We start from the raw sequence: 26,839 nt of genomic DNA, 5'->3' as shown, positions 1-26,839 counted from the left end.
TTCTGCTTTGCTCTTCATCAGCTGCTCTCCAGGCTTTCCCCAGGACACCCTCCCAGTGTGTGAAACCTCTTCCCAAAGGATGACTGTGAGACCACCAGAGACTACACTGGAGACCCTTGTCCAAACATTAGCCATGATTAAGCCTTTTGGCAACAAAACTTCCCTAGTCCTCAAGAAAAAGCTTAATTTTTGACAAGGCAGATATCCCAAAATAATTTTAAGTAGAGGTTTCAAAGGACTTTGGATGCTCCTCAACACAGGAGATAACCAGAAGCTGTAAGTGGAGCAACTTAATTTTTCAGTTGTCCAGTTCCTCCTCCAGACAACCACATTTGGACTGTGTTGGAAGGACAGAGGAATGTTTCAAATAGCTAAAAAATATTGTGGCCCTGTGGCATTTAAATTTAGACCACTGACTTTGATGCTTCAGGAAAAAATGCTACCAAGAAGGGAACCTTTCTAGCTATGAAAAAGAAAGAATATTTCCTACACCCTGTTAGACACAGACTGTATCTCTCAAATATACAGTTATGCACTTGCCCTTTCACTGAAGGTTATGATTTCCAAGGAATTTGAGCTGTGCTGTAAATATACAGTTAGAGCTTATCTTCCTGTAAGGCTTATTGCAAATATATTAGCAGAAGGGAGTAGAAAAACCCATAGGCCAAGAAATGTCCTGTCCTCTCCCATTTGGTAACTCCCTTAGCTTGTACCCAGAAAAATTTGGGGTGGCCCCAGCCTTGTTCATCACAGAGCAAAATTGAGATTTATGTGCTCGTTCTAAAAATTTTTTATTTTAATAGAAACTAAGAATAAGGACATTTGAGGCATGTGTGTGTTGTATTTACAAGTTTACATTCGTACTGAGATTTTATTCTACCTGAAAGAGAGAGGACTTTATTTTCTTTTTCCTTGGGTCAGCAACTCTGCTTGCAGATGGTCTGCTTTCTTCTTGTGACATTTGGGGACATGGTTTAGGGACTTGGCAATGGTGGGTTAATGGTTGGACCTGATGATCTTAGATGTCTTTTCCAACATAAATGAGTCTGATTCTTAAATGAACTACCTGTTGGATAATTCAGGCAGTGTGAATTCACACACCAATTTCATTTTGGGGGTTTGGGAGAAGGATTGTCTGTGTCCATCTTCCATCACTTAATTCTGTTGAAATTCCCAGTGTGGGAGTTTCACTGGATGTTTTATATGGGGTAAAACTATTTTGAAACAGCCTTGCTAATATCTATAGTTTATAGCCATTTACTTGTGTGACACTGCTGTCATTGTGATAAAATGACGTGAAGTTTTGTTTTGTGCAGCTTTTACTTATGTATAACAAGGCTTCATCCTCGTGGAAGGGATTTTGCTGTTTGGGTTTTGTTTCACCAAGATGTGCTCTTTCCCTGTCTTTTGAAGCATATGGCATCATGTAGCCCTGGTCAAGGGTTAATGGAGGTAATGGAAAAAGAAACAGCTCCAGAAGCTCACTTCATATTTGTTTGACAGGGTATTCCTGATCTTGCTTTATAAAGATGATGATGCTTGTGGAGGAACGTGTAGAAAACAAGATAGTTCTTACAAAGGTGGAGGAAATGCCTCCTGCATGCAGGAAATTTGGAGTGGAGAGAGGGTTGCACCGGAGAAAAATGTTTCTTTTGTAAACCACAGGAGGAAGAATTTAACCAGTTTTTTTAGAGATGCTGAAATTGTGACATGTAAGTGCAGTGTTGGATGAGTTTGGAAACAGGAAAACTTTGATTTTTATGTTGGATTTGATTTGTAATGTGGAAGGAAAATCTGTTGGTGATATTATTGTGCTGTGGTTGTGAGCTTGCTCTTAGGATGGGCTTGGCCCTGTCCCTTGGATGCTTTATGGTTTGCACATGGAAGCTTGTGCTCTCCTTCATAGGAAACTGGGAAACAATGAGGGTGGAAAATCCTGCCAGAAGGGGCATTATCCACAGAATATGTCTGCAAGTGTGAGAATAACATTTAAATACAAAGGATGTGATTTTTTTGCTTAAAGTCTCTAATATAACTTCTATATACACTTGTAATCTAAAGTTAGCAGGATCTTCTCTAGATATCCAAGAAACCACATTATTCAGCTGCTCTCAAAGTCCTTACTCGCTGTTTTCTCTTCTCAGTTTTTGCATATTGAAAATGACAAAGAGTATTTTATTTTTTCTCTGTGGGATCTTGGCTCTGGAATGGCTAATTCTCGTTGTAGATAAGACGCATTAGCTCTGAGTACTTTCGTGCTCCAAAGATGCAATTCATCAAAACCCAAGTACTTTGTGTCAGATCTGAATGTTTCACAAAAGATTTTGTAATCCAACATGTCAAACTTGTTTAAATGTGAGATTGTAACTGAAAACTGAAAGAAGCAATAAGTGCTTCGTTATCTGGCTTACCTTACAGAAGTGTCTTGCAGTTCTTGGGAAAAAAATTAAATTACCTTATTTCTGCAAGAAATGCACAACTATCTGATGTTGGAGAGGTGCTCCTGAGATGTGCATCTGCTCCCTGTGTTGGTAAACAGGATGATGTTTCATAGAGGCAGATTTAGTGATTCAATGATCATCTCTGTCTGATGAATAAATCTATTGGTGGTGATTTCCTGATTCTTTCCAGAGGTGACTTTGTGTTAGTAATTATTTGAGCAGGAAAACAGTTTACAAATGCTCTCTGAGAAAACAGACCTTGAGGGGATCCTCTGGCTCTTCTGTTCTGGGCAGTGATGCTTTGTTACCTAGTGCTGAAGATAAAAGGATGATGAATTTCAGTCAATTGCTACTGGAGGGCCCCAGGATGGGTTTGGCATCACTTCTGTTCCCCAGCTCTATCACCACAAGAATTTCTAGCTTGTGTCCATAGAAGGAATAGGACTTCTGTGTTCATTTTCCAGATTCATGTTGATACAACCATGCCTAACCAGTAAATGTCAGAAAAGAAGGGACTGAGACCTGAATGTCTTTATCTTTCTAAGTGTTTTAAGTGTGCAGGAGCACATGGGGACGATGAACAGAGCTGGTCACTGTTCTCATAAAGAACCATGAAACCAAATATGTGTGCGTGTTTGTGCACAGACACTTTGTGAAAGATGTTCAAAGTTCCCATCTCTGTCTAGGGCTCGTCCTGGAGCAGCTGCCTCCCTGCAGATGTGGGAAACTGAAATCTGCCACGAAAACTTTTTTACCTTGCATATAGCAGTTCCCACAGCTGCCAAAATATGCATCCTCTTGTTTTAAAAATAGAGGGGGGGTATGCTGAAAACATCTGCTCCTGCCCTGTGCTGCAGCTGTGCCAGTGTATTATCTGGAAATGGCCTGAGTAAGACCAGCCATAACAAGAGGAGAAAAATCCCATGTTTGATGTAAGTGCAATTGTGGCTTTATTCCAGTCACTTCTTAATTTATATCTCAAATTCAGTTTATCTTCGTGCCCTGGTGACTAAACAAAAGAGCTGTATGCACTTGACTGTTTGAAGAAACTGTCTCTGGGTGTGGGAAAAAAAAAAGAGAAAATGGTTGAGGGGTGGGGGAGGTGGAATCCAGAGTATGGAGTGAGTGGCACCATCTCAGTTGTTTTAAATGGAGCCTAATCAGTGCTTCAGTTTTGGTGGGTGTGAATGTATCATTTCACTCTTTGAATGAGCTTTTGAATGAGCAATTTTACTGTTATTTCTTTTACAATATGCATCCACCCAGGGTAAGAGGGGGCTTCTCGGGCTACAGTTAAAAAAACACTGAACACCCTTAATTTGTCACTGGTCATGAAATGCTGTGTCATATTGAGTTAATACACCTTGTGTGCAGTGGTGATGGGGAATGTTAAATTTGGGAGTTGGATTTGCTCTGCTGAATCCTGTTGGGGCAGTTTAAGACACCCCCCAGCTGTGCTCCCTATCTCCTCCTGGATATCCCTCATTTTAGCTCAGCTCTAGGTAAAGCAGAGTTTGAGGCTGTATACCTTTAGTGCCGAGGTCCTGAGGTGATTTAGTCAAAACATATTTTAAATACTGCCCCTTTATTATCCCAGTAATAACAGCAATATTCCAGTTTGGGTCCTGGAGCAAATGCTTTGTTCTCTGAGATTGAGCCCAGCTCAACCTGATATATTGTGAGGAGGATGCTTGTGTGAGTCCCTGCTCAGAAAGACTGTGTGAGGGTATAGGAAGGAAAACAACTTCTTGCTTCTTTTGAATCTTGAAAGCAACTGCATCACCTATGGAACTGCAAGGAGCTTTCCCCAGCTAACAGCTAGAGGTTGCTTTCTGGGTGGCTTTTTCCTAACACAAAACGTAGCCCAGGATTTCAGAGAGCTTTTTGGGCACTTGGGCCAAATTTGAAATGAATCTAGATATTACTATTTTGTTTTATTTGGAAAACTTCTGTGGACTGTAGGTGCTGCATGTTTCCAATCTGCCTCTGATATTTGCTTTGAATCTTTGGGCCTGTTGGAATCCAAAGCCAGGAAGGTTCACGCAAAGTGTTGTGACCCAAAACTGTTTAATCTCAGATCTGTGGTCTCGGAGCCACAGCCTGACTTGGATACCTGATGAGTATCAGCTGAGCAAGCATCTCAGAATCTGACTTCTGCCCATGAACCATAAACCTTCTCCCCAGGGAACAAGAAAGTAAATTGGCCTTTGTGCAGGAGCAGCCAGCTAGACCGGGGCCGTGGTTTCCTCATGCTCGATACCAGACCCCACGGTGCTGTGCTGCAAAGTTCTCCTTCCTTCTAAGTGAAGCCATATGAAAAAAAAAAAAATCAACTTTTCTAAGAGTGGCTGAACCAACCAATTTGTTCAAGCTATTCTTCTGGTCGATTCATTCTTAACTGAAAAAACACTGATTATGTTGAAAGCAACTTGAAAAATGCCATAAGGGAAGAAGGGGAAACAAGTTAAACCATTCCAAGGTCACAAAAAAAAAACCCCAAAATTAAATGCAACCAGGAGTGGTGTAAACAATGGTGTAAAACTTAATAGCGTGTTAGAGCACAATATGTTAGATATGAGCTCCACTAGAAAATAAGGTCCTAAAAGTAACCTTAACATTTATCATTGAGAGGCCACAACATGATCAGCTCACTGTGTCGTGCTTGCAAGGGGAAAAAACCCCTCTGATTTAAGGATCCAGTAAGATAGATCTTCATTTCACTTGGTCAAGGTTTATACTTGAATGCTGTTTCTAGCTACTTTGGATTAACATATCCAAAAATTAAGTGCCCAAGCAGCACATGGCTTGAAGGAAGAGATGTGTCCAGTCATGGTACGTGCCTGTGTGTACGTTCTCAGTGGAAAAGGGTGATGTGTAGGAGAAATGTAAAAGGAAAAGCACAAGCTGGTGCCACAAGTTCTTGGGTAAAATGTGCTTTACTGGCATAACATTTAAAAAGCAGTGTCTGTATTCAGTGAGGTTTTTCTGGGCTGTGGTACCAGGTTCTTTCTTAGCAGCGTTGTAAACTGTCCTCAAGGAACATTGGTTTGCCTTGTGCCCAGCAGGAATTTGCCCAGGCCACAATTTGCCCATGCAGCTGAAGGGCTGGGAGGCAGCAATGCAGCCTCTTAACCATGGGAACATGGGTTAAGGACCAGACTTCCTTTAATTACAAGGGGTAAAAAGACAATAAACACATGTACCATAGACCTGCTTTCCCAGTGTTGATGGATTACAGTGCTCATCAAGCAGCCCAATTTGTAGTTACCCAATCTGCAGTGGGTGAATTAGTTCAAACAAAGGTTATTTACTGCACTGTGGACAATTACATGGGCTTGGCTTTTGTCAATATTTTGTGTGAGCTATAAAGTGATGTTGATTTTTAATATTTCATTTACTTGCCCACAGTAGATGACATAAGTGGCTGCTACCCAGCAATTGTGAGCCTGTTTGTGAACTTTCTACCTTGTTTCTGAGAAGCTATTATTTAGATGCATCCATCGTCTCTTCCTCATAACATTTTCAAATAGCAACATATTTCATTGTCTTTCTTTGGGTTTGGGTTACTAAATCTATCATCTTACTGGAGATCTTATGGTGTTGTCAGAAATTGCATATTATGCCCTGGATTAAGATTGTTTAGCTTGAAAGTGACAAGTTGTTTAAAAATAGACTGTGTTATGCTTTGTATTCATTCTGCTCTCCAAAACTGCCTTTCATAACAATGTAAATAAAGGACTCCCAGAACTGATACAGTGGAGCTGGCACAGTTTGGAGAAAAGACTTGGCTATTGCCAAATTGACTTTAATGCAACATAAATCTTAATTACATTGAACAAGCATCAGGCTGCAAGGTTTTGGGAGATGGAGTCATTAGGTTAACAGTTTACAGTGAACATTTAGCTTCAAACAAATTCTCAGACCTCCTTAATTTGCTTTGTAGTCTCTTAAAGGGGTTGGAAACAAGAGGTTTAATATGGATTCACTTTGTGCCCAACTCATTTAACAGTATCTAAAGCTGAGCGCCCAGAATAGGCTAGAAATTGCTAAAATAATAATTCCCAATCATGCAGACAATTGACTTACAAGGTTGCAGATGGCATTAATGACTCCTGGAGCTAGGACCTCTGTGTCCTTCTGCTTACCCACATCTGCATCACAGGGCTGAGACTTGCAACTCTTGTCCAAAGTAGATACTGGGTATGATGTTCTTTCTTTTAATCCCCACTAAGATTTCTCTCCTCAGACATGTTTCCTAAATGGCAACAGGTTTCTAGATTTGATTCCTAAAACACATCTCTCTTCTTTTTTTTCTCTCTCTCTTTTACCAAATTGCTTTCAGGTAAAAACAAGTAAAACAGATGAGAATGGGTTTTTAGTTTTTCCTCTCTCAACTTTGGTTCTCTCACACTTGCCACAGGCAATATCTCTGAAATATATTTTTAATTCAATGTGCTGCACCCATTTTACAGATTTTCTTAAGGACTGTAGGGAAAGGTTACAAGATCATAGAATGGGTTGGATTGGAAGGGACCTTTAAAGATTATCTAGCCCAATCCCCCTGCAATGAGCAGGGACATCTTCAACCAGATCAGGCTGCTCAAAGCCCCATCCAGTCTGACCTTGAATATTTCCTGGGATGGGGAATATTTCCTGGGATGTAGGCAAGAGTCAATTTTTCTCTTGTGGCATGAAGTATCAAGAAATCACTTAAACTTTTAAAAAAAACCCCAAACAAACAGGATTAATTTCCCATTTTGTACAGCATATTTGGTTCCTTGCAGGTTTCTCACATTCTCAGTTGAATGACTCCAACCTGAACCTCATGTGGGAGCTCCGTGCGTTCACCCTTTGACATCAACCCTCCTTTAAATTGCCTCAAAGCATCGCTACCAACTCATTACTCACTTGTTTAAAAACTTAGCCTCCCTCTCCTACACTTTCATTAGGACATTTCCTCCTCCCTAAGAAACACCCTGTGCTTTCTGCCTGCTGCCAGCAGAAGAGGTAAAGCAAAATGGTTACGAACGAGCCACTCTAAACACATCCAGGAGGAGTCTGTCGAAAGCCAGGGAAGGATTAAGCAAAGCTGGTGTTTAAAGCAGCCTCCACACCCCAAGGGAGGCTGAAGGCTGCTGGGGCTTGGGCTCTACCTGGGGGTCAGACCTCCATAATTAGCCAGGAGGGAGGTGCAGGTAGATGGACTTTAATTGTTCAGTCTTGTCTGGTCTTTAAGGTTGGAAAAGGTGCTTCGTCAGAATTGTGGTTGCTCTCCATAGCAGCTTGACTTCAGGATGGAGGGCAGTAAACCTTTCTCCTGGGTGTAATGTGGTTTCAAGAATTAATGAGACTGAAAATATGCCTTTTTTTTTCTTTTTTTTTCTTTTATTTTTTTTGTTATTTTGCCTCACCCATAGAAACTTGTGAGGAAGTCAATTAGGGATTTACAACAGACACTTTTACCAATCCTTTGAGAAGGTATCTGGGGCTTCTGGCTGCAAGTTGCCATTCCCATAGCAAGGGACCAAGTGGGGCCTGGGGCTCTCACTGCAGCCCCTGTGAGGGCAAAGGGTCTGCTGGAACTGTGTGGGGATCTGGGAAGGGGGAGTGCTGGGCAGTGTATCCAAACTTTAAAGTGCAAAACTCCAACCCACAGCTGAAATTCCAGTTGTTGGAGATGCAGTTGCACATTTGGGCACAGAACTCTTTAAGCAACAGGGGAGATTCTGATAGGAGGGCAGAAATATTTAGTAGTCTTTGTTTATCATCCTTTTCCAGCAGAGAGGAGAGGGAGCAGTGTAGTTTCCCAGATAAAAAATGAGCCCTTGTTTTTTGTTACATTGCTGTCACTCAGCAAATGCTCCACCAGAGCTGGCTGACCTGCTGCACAAGGGTGCAAAAAGTGGCCTTTTCTTCCAACCTGGCAATGCACGTGTTGTGGGAGAGGGAATGCTGCCAGGTCCCAGGCAGGGAAGCCTGGCTACAGCACAGAGGCTGCAACATGTGGACATAAAGGACACGGTGTTATGGCTTTGTCAAGGACCTGGATGTTCTGTGTGTGCTGGAGCAGTGTTCTGCAACTGTGTGTTGTCTGAGTGCCATTTTTCCTTAATTAAGGGTATTTTGTTATTTATGGTACTTTATCAATCCCTTGGCCACTGCTTCCCAGAAGGGTAAGAGTACAAGCAAGCTTTACATCTGAAACCTGGGTCTAAATTCAGAAATGTATGACCAGATTTAGGCTGTGTCAGATGTCTGCACTAAAAAAATTTCTGACTCAGACACTGATTAGTACCAAAAGGTTTATAAAGGTTCCTTGCTTTAATTCTTTAGCTATTGTGATTTCCCAGCCAGTTACAGGCATTTGCAGCACTCAGGAACTACACAGCGCTGCCACCCACCCTGCAAAGTATTTTTTCCAGAATTTTGAAGCATGTAAGACAGCTCCCTCTGTGTGGGCAACACCAATAACTTGAAAACCTGCTTCCCAGCTTGCCTAGGAGCCTGACCTTGGCTTTTTCACCAAAGTTCTGTATGTTACGAAAGAGTGGTGTTTAAGATGTGCGGCCTACTGATTTTTTTGGTAGTTGGGAAAGGCGGGGAGACACAAGGTGGGCTGGATCCGAAGGGAAGGACTTGTGGTGGGTACTCTCCTAAACTGTGGCCATGGGGCATCACTAACCCTGTGCTCTCTGCTCCCCACAGGTCCTCCAGGGAGGCGAGGGAAGCCCGGCCGGCGCGGAGAACCCGGTGAGTGTCACCTTGTCCCAGCAGCGTCACTGAGGGCCCCGTGGGTGTCACTGGGTGGTGCTGGAGCCTTTTGATAATGACACTGCTCACCCTCATCTAATGGGCTGTGGAACTGGGGCTTCCCACGTCCCTATGTGCTGGATATGAAGGTTTCTATAAAAACTTAAAATAATAAACAAAAAACCACTAAAAAATAAATAAAGGAAAACAAGCAAACAGTCAAAACAAACAAATCCAACTCAAAACACCCGCTGCTGTTGCATATTTTATCCATCCTTCCATTTCTCCCTTGCAGCATTCAGCCCTGTTATTGTCCCATCCAACATTGAAGAAGGACTGTGAATTAACACACAAACAGAGAATCCCCTGGCCATTTTTAGGTGGGAGGTGTGCTCTGGCTTGTTCTCTGCTTGTGGATGTGTCTATACGTTGCCTGCTGGCCACATGATGGATGGTGTCAGCATTTTAGAGTCAGGGGTAACCAAACCTCAGCCACCTGAGCATCAGTGTGCCCTCACACCGGGGGAGGCTGCAGAGCAGCCTTGCTGGGAATTATTATTTGAGCTGACTGTTTAATATTGCGTCTCTGTCACTTCAGTGTGTCTGGTGGGGGTTTGTATTTTTTCCCCTGTCTTGTGAAATGGGAAAGCACCAACCCCCTTTCAGCTGGGGAGAAGTGCTGTTTACATTCTGCTGTAGGGTCTGAGTGCTGTTGGAGAGGGGAGAGATGCAGTTAGTGTTGCTCTTTCTAAGGAGTCAGTCAGACAGGGATGTGCCTTGAAAGCCACACGGTTTGCAACTGTATGAGAGAAAACAGCAGATTAAATTATGCACTTCTCTGCTCTTGGGTTCCTGAATATGGAGAGAAGGAAAGAGGACCAGGTAGATTTTCATTTAGCAGGGAAGCTGATTTTGTTCTCTGCTGCCTCTTGCTATAGAAAATACATGCCTGGGTTTTCAAAAAGGGCAGCCCTGATCACTAATATTTTAAACAATTTTTTTTAACTTTGGGGGAAAGGAAACTGAGGGGTTTTGTGCTGCACACTAGCAGCATGTGAACTGGTGGATTGACTTTTACGGAAGGCAGGCAGGCATTTCCCTTCTCTTCCACTGATGCTATTTCAGTGCATTAGGTGTTTTCTGAGATATTTTTGTTCCTGAAGCATCAGGGATTTACTCCTGGCCAAGGGATGGGCTCTGCACTCGTTGGGGGTGGAGGGGTGTGGATCCCAGCCAGCTTCATTAAACCCCATTTTCCTTGGGCTGTAGGAATAACCACCAGACAGCTTTGATTCTTTTTTTTGGTTGGCTTTTAGCTGTCACTAATGGCTTCAAAAAGCACAGTGGAGTACAGCATTCAACCAAGGGCAACTGGAGAGGTCAGCCAATGGATCTGATTTTGTATGCAGGCATTTGTGTAAACGCTGTCCAAGATGTGTCTCTAGTCCACACAAAATTCTGGGAGGCAGTGCTGAGCTTGCACGTGCCCTTCAATCCCTTCTCCCTGTTTCATCCAAAAGCTTTTGAAAAGCAGCATTTGCCCTCATGCTGTGACATGCCTGCAAATGCCACTTGAGCATCCTTCTGAAGCAGAAAGCTGCCAGGAAAAAACAGCAAGAAAAAAAGCATTATAGAAGAAACAAAACAAACAAACAAACAAAAACAAAACAAAAAATCGATTATTGATAACAAAAGAAAATTCAAACCACTAAATAACTTTTTCTGAACTTCTTTGCAATTGTGGAGGAAAATCAAGCAGGGTGCAGCAGCCACCTGTAGCAGCACAGAGATGCACACTCAGATGTGCTCGATGGGGCACAGCAGTGAAATCCCAGGAATGCAGCTCAGTCCCTGTGGATTGTCCCTCTGTGCTGCAGAGACACACGGAGAGCAGGCATCCTGCTGTGTATTGCTCTTGGCTGAGCTGCCAGATGTTTGTTTTTCCAGATAGCTTGAATATATATTCCTATATTTGTTTGAGAACCTGACCACACATAAACCAGGTCCTTGTTCCTTCACTACAGCTGATAAATGTGAATCAGACTTTGTTTGTGCAGCACGCCGGTGTCCATCCCCAGGGACACTGCCTGGTTGGAGCTTCACAGACTCCAGACAAATGCTGTTGGAGAGCCAGAAGGCTCAGCCCAGCCAAGGGGAGCATTTTTTCTGGCAACTGTTGAAAATGGTCACGTTGAAAAACTTTTTTCTGATTTATATCGAAACTTTCAACTTATATCTCTAAGAAACAAGCAAAGAAACTTTTAAGAGATACTTCTGTCCCTTTTAAATCACATCCCTCCTACTGATTTAAACCAAGACTTAAATTTGGTTTTTTGTCTTTTGCCTTGATGGATTCAGATTTTTAAAAAAAAAAAAATATTAATCCAAGAGTTGTGTTTCTCTAAACTAAGAATCCATCATCCTGAAAACACACTCTCCACCACAGAAAGACATCGTACCATAAACCATTTCTGAGGATGGGGGTAATTAACTATTTAGATGTTTGGAAGTGGGACAAGTCTGGCTGGATGTGCTGCAGAAAGCACTTGTTAGACCATGGGGATGAACCACCATTGCCCCTGGGACCTGCTGAGGGCAGGCTGTGGGTTTCGCTGGGGCCCTGACTCTGGGCTTGGCTTAGTTTATTTTGTTGCAGAGAAGCATAAAGGCAACAAGTTTTCCCCATGGGAAGCCCCGGAGGGCAAGGGGGGGCCTGTGCTAAACCCCAGCCTTCCCCTGGGCTTCCTATGTGGGCACAGTCGTCCCCACTGTCATCCCTTCCCTGACCTCAGACACAAAGATCAAGTACCTGGGGGAGTGTTTCTGCTGCTGACAGCCCAGCTGAACAAACCAGGGAGTAATTGAGTCAAATGGCTCCATCTGACCCATTTTATTTACTCTCTCCATCACCTGGCCCTGTGGGAATCACTGATGCAGCAGTGGAACAGCAGACGTGTCCAGAGATGGTCACTGCAGTGACAGTCACCCAGGCACCACCAGTGTGAAAGAGGTTACTTTTAATAACCAATTTATTCCACTGTTGCTACCATGAGGCCTGGAAACTCAAAGCAGCAGCTTCCCTGGGGAGGTGTCATACTTGAGCTCCCTGTGGCTGTTTGGTCTGGTCCAGCACGTCCAAGCTCCATCCCAACCGTGCCAGAACCAACACACAGGTCCCAACATTCTTGTTCCTGAACATGAGTGTCATCAGATTTCTTTTGCAGCTGGAAAGTTAAGCACAACCTTGAAGACCCACGGGCACCCACCCACGGAAACAGCTGGTGTATAAAAAGAAAAACCCATTTTAATACAACTTCATGTGGGATTTTCAGCCTTCTCTGAGTGTGAGGTGGAAGGAAGGTTTTGCAGCACTCATGGCTGGTGCTGACAGCCAGCCTGCACGTCTCAGATACAGTTCTTTTTCCGTGCCAAAGGCAAAATCAGGTTTAATGTCATGTTTAGCTTATTCTTTCAACGTGATATGTCCCAGTGAGGACACAGTTCAACTGCTGGAGTGAGTGTTTGTGAAATAACATGGATTTTCTCCAGGGACCTGGGAGGTTTTTCTTCCCCTCTTGCTGCCACCTGGTGCTGTGTGAGTAGGATGGGTATGGATGTGCAGCCCTCCCTGGGCTCTACGTTTATTTTTTGTAAAGGTTGATCCATACCGGGGTGTTCCTGAAGGATGGATGAATCAGATCCAGGATTTGGGAATTTAGTTTAAATATTTGTTCAAAGTCTTTGCATAACTAGTTGGTGGGAGGTAATGCTCGTGTCTCTTGTAACATCACACTGCTTTCTTCTCCTGGCTTGAAGATTGACCCAAAAACTGCTCTGAACCTCAGAATATCCCTCAGGATAAAACAGGAGAAAATAGACATGAAGTGCTCAATCTGGAAAGTCTCTGGGTATGTCTCTGCTCTCCTCACATGAAGCAAGAGCTGGTTCTGGACATTAACACCCAAAGCTGATGGCTGTGGTGTTGGGTAGCCCCTGTTTGCATCAACAGTGAACAGCTACAAAATTGCCCTTACAGGTAGACCTGAGAGGGCATTTTTTTTAATGAAGTCTAATTTCATTGGAAAATACTGACTTGGCACTATTGCTTGTTTCTGGCAGTAAAAGTTTTGTTTGCAAAGTTTTTCCATTTCAGTAACACTTGTTGGGGGAATGTGTCGAAACTGCTGAATTGGGATAAAAGTCTTCTGCCCACCACCCGTGACTTCTGGTTTCCAAATTTACACTGCCCTGCAAATGTTGCTTTAATTTGAACTTCTAAGAAAGTTTTAATTCAGAGGTTTTTTTGTTTGTTTGGGTGGTTTTTTTTTCTTACAACTATCCTGTTTGTACAAATATCCTGGAACAGGGAAGAATCTAAAACTTTTTTTAAGAAAAAACACAAAGTGATTTCTGTGCAGGGAAATGTTATCTCTCTCCCAGGTCTACATGGATTGAAATCTAATATTTTACACATTAAGATTTACCCTTTTAAACCCATTGGCCATGTGACTGAGTGAACAAGTGCAAATGTGTAGTTGTTCTTATTCAGTAAGCACGTGTCTGGGTGTATGTGGGTAAATCATGTAAAAATTTGTATTTATTTGGTGTGTTTCACTCTTCCTTGTATTTCTCATACCCAAGGACTTCTTTTTCTGCTGAACTTCAGGAAAAATCTAACTTGTCCCGCATTTAGCTTTTTGCCTAGATAATAGTTCAATACACAGTGACAAATCATTTTCCCAGATTCTCTGTAACTTCTTATGACTATAGCAGTTGTTCTCCTTCCTTGCTGCCCATGACTCAGTTACTCCCCTTACAGCATCCTGAATTAATAACTCTATATGTATGTATATACATACTGTGTGTATAAATACCCATAGCTACGTGTTTATATAGATATTTATGTGATTGTATACATATTGTTTTTAAATTAGCATTTTCTACATCTTCAGGTGGCCACACATGTTTGCCACCTTGGGGATGGGCTCTTTGCCCATTAGGGCTGCAGCAAAGTCCCCTCTGACTCTTCCTGAGCCGTTGGGAAGGTCTGGCTGGTTTTGTTTCCCCCACCTGGCTCTCCCCTCTCGTGGCAGGAAAGCTTGCATGATGAATGATTTGCACATTTAACAGAAATGATATCTTATCCCAAAATTCCCAAGCTGCAAAAATACTTAGAAATAAATGACTGTGGCCTGCCATTTCCCATGTGTTTGTGTATTGCTGGGGATGATGCCACTGTGACCTGCTAGGGCTTTGGATATACAAAATAACATTAATGTTAGTTGATCAGGAAATCTGGGTCATTTATTTTTAATGAGTTTTGATTTCCACCTCCTGCTAGCACAGCTGTCCATGTTCTTAAGGAATCTCTTGGTGTTTCCAAATTTCTCTGTCCCTTACAGGCTTGGGCACTAGGTGTTCACTGCTGGTGAGCAGCAGCATCATCCTTCTTCAGAGCAAATCAATCATAGACCAAAATCTGTGTGTTTGCAGATTATTTTGTCTTTCTTCTCCTCCTTCTGAAATCAGCCCCCGAGTTAATTTGTCATGGAATTTTAAATACACAAAGGCTGCTTCCAACTTCTATTTGTTATGAGAAGAATTTCTAAGTGGTTTCATTCCTCCTGATTCTCACTAGTCAAAATTATTAGCAGTAAATTCTGGCAAATTTCTCTGAGAAGATCATACCTCTTATGCAATGTGCCCACACTGGTGAGATGGCTGGGTGGGGGACAGCCCCTGGCTACATGATCAACGTCATTATTTATTGTTGGCTTGCAAAATATTTGACTTTCTTCCATAGGAAACAAGTGTCTTGTGGCTGGGCTGTTGAAAAACACATTCTGCAAGCCAGAAAGTGATGTTGCTCCTAGGAGGAGAAGAGATTAGTTCAATAGGTTTCACTTTATGCCTTAATGGAGATTTATCTAGCTCTGTTTCACAGCACAGTGAAAGATTAGTGTAACTCCACTGATGTGGCTGGAGAACATCCCAGGGTCCATATACAGACCTCCCCCCAGTCAACAGTGATTCCTGGATTTGAGAGGGAATCACTTTAAAGGGCACTTTCCTGCACATGTTGGGGTTAAAAACAGTAGCCGAGAAAAGGCAAAAAGGCAACAAATTCCAAAGAGATTATAATTGGTACATGATTGAAATCCCATATTAAAATAATTTCCTGTCTGCTTCTTATTTGAGACTCAGTCTTTGACTTTTCCACAGAAGGGCTTTTGTGGGCAGCTCGGTGTGAGTGAGTTAATAAATCGGGTTTATGATTCTCAGTTAATAAACTGGCAGAGAGCCACTGACTTCTGTATTCAGAAGAAATTAAACCAAGGGGAGTGAGTTCAGAGCCTGTGTGAATTTTGGTACTAAAGAAAATGGTCTCCTGACACGGAGGGAGATGTGGAGGTTGTCTCCTGCCCTCCATGTGCACTCGGCTGTGGCTCTGTGTGACACTGACTGTTCAGGTGACAGACACAGGCTGAAAGGATGGTTCTTGGTTCATTGCCAGTCTTTACTTGGTGCCAGTCCTCATTCTCAAGCTTTTCTTGTTTTTCGGTCTTTGTTTTTTTCTTTTTTTTTAATTCAATTTAACGATGTTTCAGTTTTAAAACTAATTTTAAAAACCTTGCAAAAAGGCATTTGTTTGAAATATGCTTCCTGATTAATATTGTTGAACAACCTAGGATGAACAAAGCTGATTTTTTTTCCCCCTTCTATTTTAATTTTCCTCACGTTTTTTCTTTTCTAAGTGTGATTAGTTTCTGGTTTTGATCAGAGCATGAAGAAGTAGAACAGAGCTATAGGCTGCCTTGTGAACAAGAGAGCAATGTGGGTTGCTTTGGATTAGGGTTCAGTGTTCACCTCTGTGTAGCACCAGCTTGGGCAAGCAGAGGGAAAACTGTAGAAATTGGGGTGGCAGGTGGTGAAAAGCCCTGCACTGCTGGGGAATATAGGGGAGATGTTTGGTTCTTTTTCTTCTACTGCCATGAATCACAGTGTCAGACTGTGGCACTGGCACCTGAAGTCTCAAGGAGATGTGAGGGGCATTTCCCTGGATCAAAGGCACTGTGCATCAACCCCCTGGCTGCCTCTGGGCACAGCAGAGCCCTTGAGCAGTGACACAGGACTGTGGGGTTGTGTGACGTGTTTTGGGGTCAGGGATTGACAGGAACCAAGCAACAGCAGCATCTGGGATCTGTGGAAGCTGTAACAATGTCCTTGTCAGGTGCCCAATGCACTACTCCTCTGGCTTTTGCAAGCCTGCCTCCCTCTCCCCTTCCACAACCTGAAGAAAAAATAAGGTCCATGGTGAAAATATGGTTTTAATTCATAAAAATTTGCATGTTTTTCCAGCCACATCTGCCTGCTTTTTGCTGGCACTGCTCTGTGGTTGCAGGGGATGCCCCAGGCCCTCATGTCCTGTGCGTGGTCTTGTGGGGGGAGAGGGGATGGCTCTTCATAACCGTGAAGCCTGGATGCTGCTGTTTGTAATCCCCAGTCACACTGGAGAAAAGGTGGGAAAAGACTGGTTTTGCACCCCTGTCTGCACTGCTGTGCCAGCAGCACGGGTGAGATGGTCCTGCTACAGGAGGATGCAGAGGGTGTTAAGTGCATCTGGAAAGTCATCCCGTGGGAATTGAACTGGGAAGTCCTGAACAGATCTCATGTTGGTTACTGCTATGTGCTGTTTTATCAGATTATGCTTTTTCTTTGCAATTAAGTGACTTTTTTTTTTTTTCTCTGTTTTTCTTTTGTTTTCCAGGACCTGCAGTAAGTATCGTGGATTTTACTGGTTGGATCAACAAAGTTAAGGCTTCCCCCTTCCCTGCCTTTCAGTGTCCTTGCAAAAGCACAGCATTTTTTGGTAGAGGTGTGTCTGGAAGCAAAATTGGTACCAGATGCTGCTGGAGTTTTTTTATGATTGTAGACAAATAGAAGGGGGGGAGAGGAATTTTAAAATGTTGAACTTGCTGCCCTGAGGGACTTTCAGTAATTTTAAGCTCAGAAAATATTCAGTAAAAAAGAATTCTCCTTTTAAAGAGTTCTTTAGTCTGTCTCCATTTAACAGAAACAGTCCTGTACTAATATTTTAACATGTTGGTGGGTTCATTGGTTCTAAAGCTTTGTCTTGCTTTTCTTATCTGTTGTGTTTCCATCATTTAATACAGATTTGGTCACCTCACAAGGGGGGCTAGAGGGAAAACCATAGCTTGCTTGCTTCTCTCTTTGAAGTCCTGGGGAGAATAATGAGCATTTCTACCAATACAATGAGAAAATTTATGGGGAAATAGTTGTTTGAAGGGGTAATAGTTGAAAATGTGTCAGCTCCTCCTTCCAAGTGTTCAGACGTGCTTTCGGCTGTGCCACCACATTCAAATCTGTTGTTCTCCTGCTGGTTTTGGAGTGAGAATTCATGTTTTGTTTGTGCCCTCCAAGCTGCTGAGGGATTGTTAAAAAAAAAAAAAGAGATTATGGGTATTAGGTGCTTCAAGTTTTCTATCTTTCTTCCCCCAGAAGGAGGAGGAGGAGGAGGGGAGGTACAGGCTGTTTGCAACCACATTTCCTTCTCTGTCATTACAATAACAGAGATGTTTCTTCGTGTTGTTCTTTTCCTGTAGAGCCTCACTGGGCTAAAAAGGGACTATTTTAGGAAAAATTAAATTTGGTTACTATTCCTGAGCTAGATCATTTCCAGTTCTGTAAATGTGTTTAAAAGCCAGAAGGTGATTGGGGATGTACCTGAAGTATTGGGGTTGTAACAGCACCATGGCTTCTGTTCTCATGGGATCAGCAGCACTGCCTGGGGGTTTAGTTAAGGGATTTCAGCCCTTTGAATTTTTGCTTCTATTTCAAGTTCGTTTTTTAATGTAAAGACTAAAGAGGGAGTTGAGCAAAATGATTATTTGGGCGGCTTTTGAAGGAGGAAATTGGGAGGTTGTGGAGAGCATCCGCTGGGGCTGAGCACAGACGAGTGGAGTCAGGGAGGCCTTTTGGGTGCTGGAGCTGGTCCCCACAGGGCTTCTACCTGGCACTTACTTATTTTTTTTCCCAATATGCCATTCATGCAATTTGGCTCTAATTATTTAAGAAAACAAGTAATTTCTCACTCAATGTCAGGTTACACGTGAAGAGGATACTGGGATGTTGCCTATTTAAAACTCCATATATACACCTTTTAAGGGACGTTTTCCTCTTGGCTGAAGTGCTTTGGCTTATTTAAAATGGATGTATTTGGCTGTTTTGGTTCTGCTTCTGCTCAGGGGCTGTTATCAGCCCACACGCAGCCGGCTGGGTTACACACACTGCCTCACGTGTGCTGTCTGGTCACGTTTATTGTATGTGATTTGACATAGGCAACATATGGTGCACTATTAATTTTTCTTTGTCTCTAGTTGGTTTCATTTCCTGGTTCCCACGGCACTATTGAATTGCAAACAGAGCACAGGGGAGATTTAACACAAACAAGACATTTTTTTATCTTTTTTTTTTTCCCTCTCTCCCCTTGCCCTTCTTTAAAAGACAGCTCCTGGTTTAGTTCATTTTTGGTTCGGGGTTTTTTTGCCTTTTTTTTTTTTTTCAATCCTGCTTTTTAGCATAAGCAGCATTTGTCAGAGACTTCTTTAAGCATAATATATAAGTCCTAGAACCCACAGAACCACAATGTTATTTTATTTCAGCAGTACTGTATTTATTAGTTTCCTTTGTTTCTTGATTTTGGCCATAAGGAATCAATTACTCCTTACATGTACAGCATCACACTGCTCAAACTTTATCCTCAATTCTGTTGTTCCCTAGTAGCAGTTGTTCTGGTATTTTATTTTTTTTTTTTTTTGCTGTTATAATCTAGTTATGTGTATGAAATTACTAGAATTTGTGGTACAGGATTTGTGGCTGCTGTATGATTGATTGTCCTGTCTGTGAGTGAGGGGGTTTCTGCTCAGATATGCCATAAAAATCTCTGTTTCGGAGGGTATTAAAATCACATGCTGGGTAGGAAATTTCTACAATTGAAAGATAGACTTACCACAGACTGTAATTAAACATTTACAGTCCCAGATATTAGCAAACACATTATGTATTAGCGAGGGCTGGGCATTACAAGTGTTTCCGATTTATCCATGTGTGCTCCAGTGCCATACGTCTCCATAAAAATCTCACTGTACACTTTATCCCGAGACTGTAATTTGTTAAATAGGCGGTTGTCGAAGTCAACACTGTTTCTGGATGGATCAGGAGGGTGCTGCAGGAGGCATGAGAGGCCAAAGGGGCGCTCAGGGAAAGGGAGGGGGCTGTTCCATGCCACGAGAGATGCCCGACTCCCGCAGCACGCTGACATAACCTGTGTTTGTGGTAGCAGATGACATTGCTGTACCAGCAACACGCTTTACTGCCTACTTGTGTACCAGCTAATACTTAACAGCTCCTTCCAGGGAGTCTGCCTTAGGTCTGGCTTGCAGCAGGCTCTGCTGTGGCTCACGGCATGTTTAACAGCAGCTCGGGCTGTAAACGCCTTTGGGAACCTCCCGAGGGGAGCAGAGAAGGTGAAATATCCCGAGTGGGCTGCGTTTTCTTCTGCTGATCTCGCAGGTGTTACTGGCAACTTGAGCAGGGTCTTTCCCCGTGGCATCAGCTGTGCTTTCTGCTTCATTGCAAAGCGAAGCAAAGCTTAGATGTGAGCTGGGAGAGCTGCATCCTGTGAGGAAACTGATGGATCTAAGAGGGGGAAACCTTCTCTGAATCAAGTGCTGGAAAAGGAGGTTGGAGCTCAGTGACTGCTGTCCTGGCCTCTGGCTCAGCAGCCACAGCCTCCCTGACCTCTCCCCAAACCTCTTGGTACCCCCATCCCAAGGCAGGTTTACAGCCAGGATCCAGCGTGTGCCGTGCACATCCCTGGCTCCAGGGGCAGCAGGGAGAGAGCACAGACAGCAGGGATGGGTGCGAGTTGGCAAAGCCCTCGGTAAGTAGCCAAAGGGGGGAGGCACGAGATGAAAATCTGGGCAAAATAAGCTGTAGGTGTGACCATTGGGATAGGAAAATTGCCCCGAGAGGTTTCTCAGGAGTTCAGTGCCAGGGCTGGCTGGGGAGCTGATGGCCCCATGTCCTGCCTGCTGCTGTGTTCTCGTGCTGTTACAGATGCATTGACTGACTTGTCTCCCTTGTTCCCCCCCACAGGGGCAGTCAGGACGTGATGGTTACCCGGTAACTCCACCATTCCTTTTATTTTTATTCACTTCTAATCTGCTCTCTGTGGTCCTCTCAGTCTTTTCCCATGACTTGAATTTCTTCACCTTTTTTGAGTTCTTTTTTTTTTTTAATCCTCTTGCCTCCTTCTTTATCAGCAACAGCTTTTGAGGGATTTAGCCCTAAAAGGCAGAAGCCTGTGCAATAATGTTTATAGGGGTGAAATACTTGAGCCCTTTCATGGTGGTGTTCATGTTCTGACCTAAGAGTTCACTGGGTTGTGAAGTTAGTGAAGGCTTTGGGATTTGTCCCACTTGGAGCTGTAAGTGGCCAAATTTGAGGACACTGGTGAAAGAGCCTCAGGTATTGAGATAGATCCTCATTTACCCATCTCCAAAAATTTTTTCTGGGGAGTAGAGATGTCCTGCTGTGATGTGCAGAAGGTGGGAGTCCTTATTCTAACTGGATCTCAAACCAGAGGCTCTCATCTGGCTCCCCTCATCCCCACTAACGCACTTGGTTGGCCGTGGTGCTCCAGCTCCAAGGGGCCCAATGCTTGGTGTAATGGGTTGGTAAAAACCACTGCCTAGGTTCCCCATGTTCACAGCATGTTTCCATCTCTATTCCTGTTTTTTGAATGGGTGCAGCAAGTCCTGTACTGCCTGATGCTCTGGAAGGGGCTTCTTGGCTATCATAGCCTTCTCCGTTCTGTGCTTGATACACCTTTTTCTTTTTTTTCTTTTATTTTTTTTCCTCAAGGAGTGTGTCAGGAGAACTCCCTCCTTGTCTCTGCCACCTCGTGCCCTCATGCCCAATTCTCCTTGAATGCCCAAACATCTGTTGAGTTTTACATGTGTTGTGGAGCTCAAGGGAGAAGGATTGGAAGGGAATTCCAGAGCTGTTTGCAGTTTTCACTTCCCCTGCACCCCTGTGAGCCTCCCTGGGGAGGACAGCAGTGTTTCCCAGAAGGGGAGAGGTGGGAGATGGGGTTAATTCTGCAGAATAAACCTGTGCTGCCGTTGCATCCCTAACACAAAGGTACTGAGGACTTCACCAAATGATTTGGGTAAGTTTAGCGTGAGGGAGGAGCTGGAAGCCTGTGAGTGAGCAGGGCTGTTGGTGTCCAGGGAAGGGGTTTGTCTCCCTCAGGCGGTCCCTGCCCGCAGCAGCCCCGACCCCGGAGATGCTGGAGCAAGGAGGTTGTACAGAGGCACCAGTGGTCTGCTGGAAAAAAAGATTTTGATTCATTGGAAATCAAGATGTGAGACTTCGGTCTAATGGACTGTTTAATGGCAGTTTTAGGGGCTACTCAATCTCAGTTTTAGGGTGGCTTTTTGCCCCTGTGGGATGCGGCGAATCACTGCAGGATTAGCAGTGCCCATGGCAGGTTTGTCCCTTCTCCTCTGTCTCAGTCATATTCTGGCAAAGCCTGTGTGTGTGGTTTAGTTGTAGAGTTCTGAGAACCAGAAATGCTGGGAGAAAACTGTGACTGTTCCCTAGGACAGAGCACCATCACTGTCCCCATGGGCAGCCTGGCACTTTGCCCATCCCAGCTCCTGCTGGGGGTTTTTGGTGCTGCTCCAGCTTTCCTGGATAGTGTTGGGGACTGGCAGTGACTCTGTTGCCATGTCTGCACTGGGAAAATGGCAATAACATCCCCAAAAGTTTTTTCCTCTTATCTGTTACCCCCAGGACCTGCAGTCCAGGTGGGCTGTGGGGCTGGTCTTATTCCAGACTTTGAAACCCAGCAAACATTGAATTAATATATCCACATGGCTGTGGCTGCATTAATTACCTTTATCTAATGAGGAGGTGAGGATAATTGCGTTTCCAAACCAAGATGTATACCTGAAGGAGGAAACTAAACATAAAGCAGGCTTAAGAGTATTATTCAGCACAAGCATATGAACAGGTTTTATTACATCCAGTTGTGTAGTCAAACTGATTTAATTATTTAGTTCCCTTCAGGGTGATCAAATAAACTCTGAGCTGCTTCAGGAGGAGGATGTGGTGCAAATGCAGAAGTTGTAGGTGGATATTAAATGGTGTTTGGTGTCAGGGATAGGTGTAGTGACACATTCATCCCTCGACTAGCAGTGCTTTGTTTGTAAGCTGCTGGTTTATAACTGAGCTGCAAACAAAGGAAGCTTTAAAGGGATGAAGTGACCCAGAGCTCTGGAAACGGGGCCAAAAGGGAAAACAGATTTTATAAGATGATTTCAGTATTTTTATACTCAACATCCTAAGAGGAGGGGTTTGTGCCCTACAATAAAACTTTACAGCAGAAACAGTTTTTTTTCTTTATGAAGTTCTGTAGGTTTATTATTATTTTTGAAACTCCAGAGAGGATTTAGTTTCTATTTTTAATCCTGTGGCGTATTCTACTAACATCGCTGTAGCAGCTATGGAGAATGCTGGGATGTGCTGATCTTCTGGTTGTGTTTGATTTGGTTTTGACACCCCATTGATCATGGATCACAACACTTGCCTGTGTAATTTGCACTAAGTGTCAGTGATCATAAGCTCCTGGGTTTTGGGGTGCAAATCTGCTTAGTCTGAGAGCCTGCCTTGCTTCCTGCTCCTGAACTGGCAAGAATGGAAATGAATGCACCAGAGAACAGCGAGGCTTTTACTCTTCTTTTATGCCAAAAACCCGATCTTGGAAGTTCCTTTTAGAGAAAATTACCTTGAATGACTTCTGCGGGGAAGAGCACTTTACCCCAAAGATGGAGAGGAACTGGCAGGTTGCTTTTCTTGTCTGACATCTGAGTGGTCCTTCTTGCAGCACACCACGGTGTTCCTCTGGTTCTTTGTGCTGGTGGCTGGAGTGACACATAGGTTTACAGTGGATGGTGTCCTGGGGTGAACCGGCAGCGTTGCTGACTGAAAACTACAGCATAAATGGTTCTTTTATACAAGGTTCACAGAATAATTGGTAGTTGGAGGATGGTTATGGGGCTCCATTGATTCATGAGACAGGCATGGTCTCTGAGGAAAACACAGTGTTAAAAATGCAGGAGAATGAGCATCTCAGGAGAGAGAATGACAGTTTTCAGACAAGGTCCTGGGCAAACAGATCTACCTTTGGTTAGCCCTGCCTGGTGGTGTTGCTGTGTCTGCCAGCCCCTGCTCAGGAACATGCCTGTGGTTGTGGTGGTGGAGCCCTGGTCGTCCTGCCTGTGGGCTCTACAGGGGTCCAGGTGTGTGTTCAGTTCTCCCTGCTGCTGTGGAGGGATTTGCTGCAGGAGGGCCACCACCCACTGCTGGTTTAGCTGCGCTTTTTTGGTGCTTCCCATGGCCACCTTTTCTGGTGAGATGACAGCAGCCTTTAGAACGAGGGAAATCTGGAGGACACCTTTAGCCTTTGCCAAAAGACCACCTGGCCCATCCCCAAAATGAAGCACAGCCCCAGGGTTGCACGAGAGCACGCTGGAAGCAGAGGAAAAGCAGATGTTGGTGGAAATGTGTTTCTTATTGGGCAGAACCAGGCGCTGGGGCCAGGATCCCCTGGGACATTGTCCCTCATGCTTTCAGAGGAGCACCCGTGCTGCAGAGTGGTTCCCCTCCCCTGGATGTGCCGTCAGTGCCTCAGCTTTTCGGGGTCACTTGTCCTGGTACAGCTGGGAGGGGAGCTGGAGGATTGGCTGTGCAGGGGCTGCTGACGTGAGCAGGGCAGGCAGCTGTGTCTGGGTAGGAGGAAAAGGGGAAAATGAGGAGCAGATGGAAGAGCCGGGACGAGAGCTGAGCTCTGAGCTGACCTTTCAGAGCAGGGGGAGCTTCGCGTTACGTAGCTGTTCAATGGCATCAGACACTGTAAGGAGGGAGAAGTGCTGCCCTGGCTGCAAGAAAGACATTGAGAGGCTGGAGGGTGTTCAGGGAAGGGCAACAGAGCTGGGGAAGGGCCTGGAGCATAAGACTGATGAGGAGCAGCTGAGGGAGCTGGGGGGGGCTCAGCCTGGAGAAAAGGAGGCTCAGGAGGGGCCTTCTTGCTCTCTGCAACTCTCTGACTGGAGGGGGGAGCCAGGTGGGAACTGGTCTCTTCTCCCAGGGAACAAGTGACAGGACAAGAGGAGACAGCCTCAAGTTGCGCCAGGGGAGGTTTTGATTGGTTATTAGGAAAAAATTCTTCACCAAAAAGGTTGCGAAGTGTTGGACCAGACCGGCCAGGGCAGTGGTGGAGTCACCATGCCTGGAGGGATTTAAAAGATATGTGGATTTGGTGCTTGTGGACACGATTTAGTGGTGACCTTGGCAGTGCTGGGTGGTTGAACACAACGATCTTAGAGGTCTTTTCCAACCTGAATGTTTCTGTGATTCTAAGAGCAATGTTTGTGCACTGTTTTCAGCAGCCTTGCTCTCATCTCCTTCCCTGCCCCACGCAGAGATGGTTCTATACTTGCCTTCAAACTACTCAACTCTCCTCCTACATGATATTTCTTCTCTTTCCCAGTGACATACTGCATTTGTGGTTCACTAGAACCCATTCCTTTCCCTCTTCCCATCTACTGGAGAGGCCTTTCGAAGCCAAAGTCTCTGTTTCTTGAGAGTTTCATCTGCCTCTGCTACTCATCCCACCCTAAAATCAGTCTCAGCCTGCACTGCTACGTGACATCCCAAATGGAGGGTTGTCACTTGAAGTAGGAAGAAACCAAAAGAATGAAGTTGATTAATGAGGGGAATTACTTCATGTGCATGTCTTCATTAATAAAAAGCAGAGCAGGGAAGAGGCTTTGTAGGAAAAAAGCGCGATATGAAACAAGAGTTGTCTCCTATTTCATGCATTTTCTTTAGAATAGTAGGATTTATTTTTAGTTGAGCAGTGTGTTATTATACTCCTCCAGTGTATAATATTTGCCTTCTGAATTTTCTTAATCCTGGAAAAACCCAGGCATCATCCTGCCCATCTCTTGCAGCACTGGGAACTTTTTGGGAAGGCAGGGACAAAAGGCTTCACATTCTGCTTGTTTAGAAGTAATGCAGCTTGTTACTCAAAATAATGGAATATTGAGTATCCAGCTCTGGGGTCCCCAGCACAGGAAGGACATCAACCTGTTGGAGTGAGTCCAGAGGAGACCACCAAGGTAATTGGAGGGATAGAGCCCTCTCCTATCAGGAAAGGCTAAGAGAATTGGAATTCTTCAGCCTGGAAAAGAGAAGTTTTCAGGACGTCCTAATTGCAACCTTGCAGTACCTGAAGGAACCCAACAAGAAAGAAGTAGAAGAACTTCTTACAAGGGCCTGTGGTAGCAGGACAAGGGGGAATGATTTCACATTGACAGAGGGCAGAGTTAGATTGAATGTTAGAAAGAAATTCTTTATTGTGAGGGTGGGGAGGCCCTGGCACAGGTTGCCCAGAGAAGCTGTGGCTGCCCCATCCCTGGAAGTGTCCAAAGCCAGGTTGGACAGGGCTTGGAGCAACCTGGGCTAGTGGAAGGTGCCCCTGCCCTCAGTAGGGGAGTTGGAACGAGATGATCTTTAAAGTCCCTTCCTACCCAAACCATGTTATGGTTCTATGAGTAATTGCATCCTTTTCTAGTCACAGGTAACTACAGCAATATAATCAACTAATGGATTTATTGTGAAAGAGAATCGCAGCACAGGCATTGCTCAAGGCTGGCACTCCTTTTGGGGAATCATTGCTCAGCTGGAATGGAAATACTCTTGTACAGGCTGTGTTCATGTATTTGTAGTCCAGGTCATGCTAAGGAGCTGTTGGAGCTATGCAGGTCAGCATCTCCAGAAACTTCTTTTAGGAGCCTTGGACAGTGAGCTGATGTATTCCTTTGGCTGCAGTGTTGAAAATCCAGTTATCCACTGAAGTCAGCTGTAACATATAAGCCAGAAATGAACTGGTAAGGATGGTAAAACTCTGGTTTTAATTAATTATCGAGACATAAATTGAAGCCAAATGTGTTTTTCTATGCTGATGTCTGTGAGAGGGTTGACGGAGCACATGTAGAAGGAAAGATGGTTCCCTAACTTGCAAGAACCCAGCACAGTGGAGCACTGGAACAGAGACTTTGATCACAGCTCTAGACCTTGGCCATAATCAGTGGAGTTCAAGGTTTTTTCCCCATTCAGCCGTTAAGGATTTCGGTTAGTGTGGGCAACTAAGCCAGGGAAAGTCTGTGCAAGCTTTTTGTGTGTGACCCGTAAATGTATTATGAATGCAGACAGGATGAGGTGTGGGAAACGAGGAACATGTGCCTGAGCCTGTTCCTGGGGGCAGTTCCTCTGTGCCATTGTGGTTCCTCAGAGTTTACCAGAAAGCTCCAAAGCTCAGCCGAGCACTTTGGAAATGGCATCAACAGAAAACCAGATGTGACATTAAAAATAAACTACTTTTACGAGAGAACTGTAGAAGTAACTTAGAATTGAACTGCCTGATGACTCCATGTGTTGCCTCCATCTGTGCAATTATCTCCAAGTCCTGCTTGGGTGTGCTCAGGGTGCAGCCTGGG

At 44.2% G+C, this 26,839-nt stretch overlaps 1 protein-coding gene across 1 annotated transcript in view; it reads left to right on the top strand.

The window, feature by feature from the left end:
- Positions 1-26,839, top strand: part of COL23A1 (collagen type XXIII alpha 1 chain) — a 173,575-nt gene that overhangs the window by 112,658 nt on the left and 34,078 nt on the right. The window contains exons 2-4 of the mRNA XM_025896000.2: positions 9,147-9,191; positions 16,960-16,967; positions 20,370-20,396. Of these exons, the coding sequence (XP_025751785.1) occupies positions 9,147-9,191; positions 16,960-16,967; positions 20,370-20,396 (80 nt within the window). The remainder of the gene's footprint in view (positions 1-9,146; positions 9,192-16,959; positions 16,968-20,369; positions 20,397-26,839) is intronic.

The sequence above is a fragment of the Manacus vitellinus genome, unplaced genomic scaffold (assembly GCF_001715985.3).
Source record: "Manacus vitellinus isolate BGI_N305 unplaced genomic scaffold, ASM171598v3 scaffold_51_pilon, whole genome shotgun sequence".
NCBI classification, from domain to species: Eukaryota; Metazoa; Chordata; class Aves; order Passeriformes; family Pipridae; genus Manacus; species Manacus vitellinus.
This window is presented reverse-complemented; position numbering and strand designations above follow the sequence as displayed.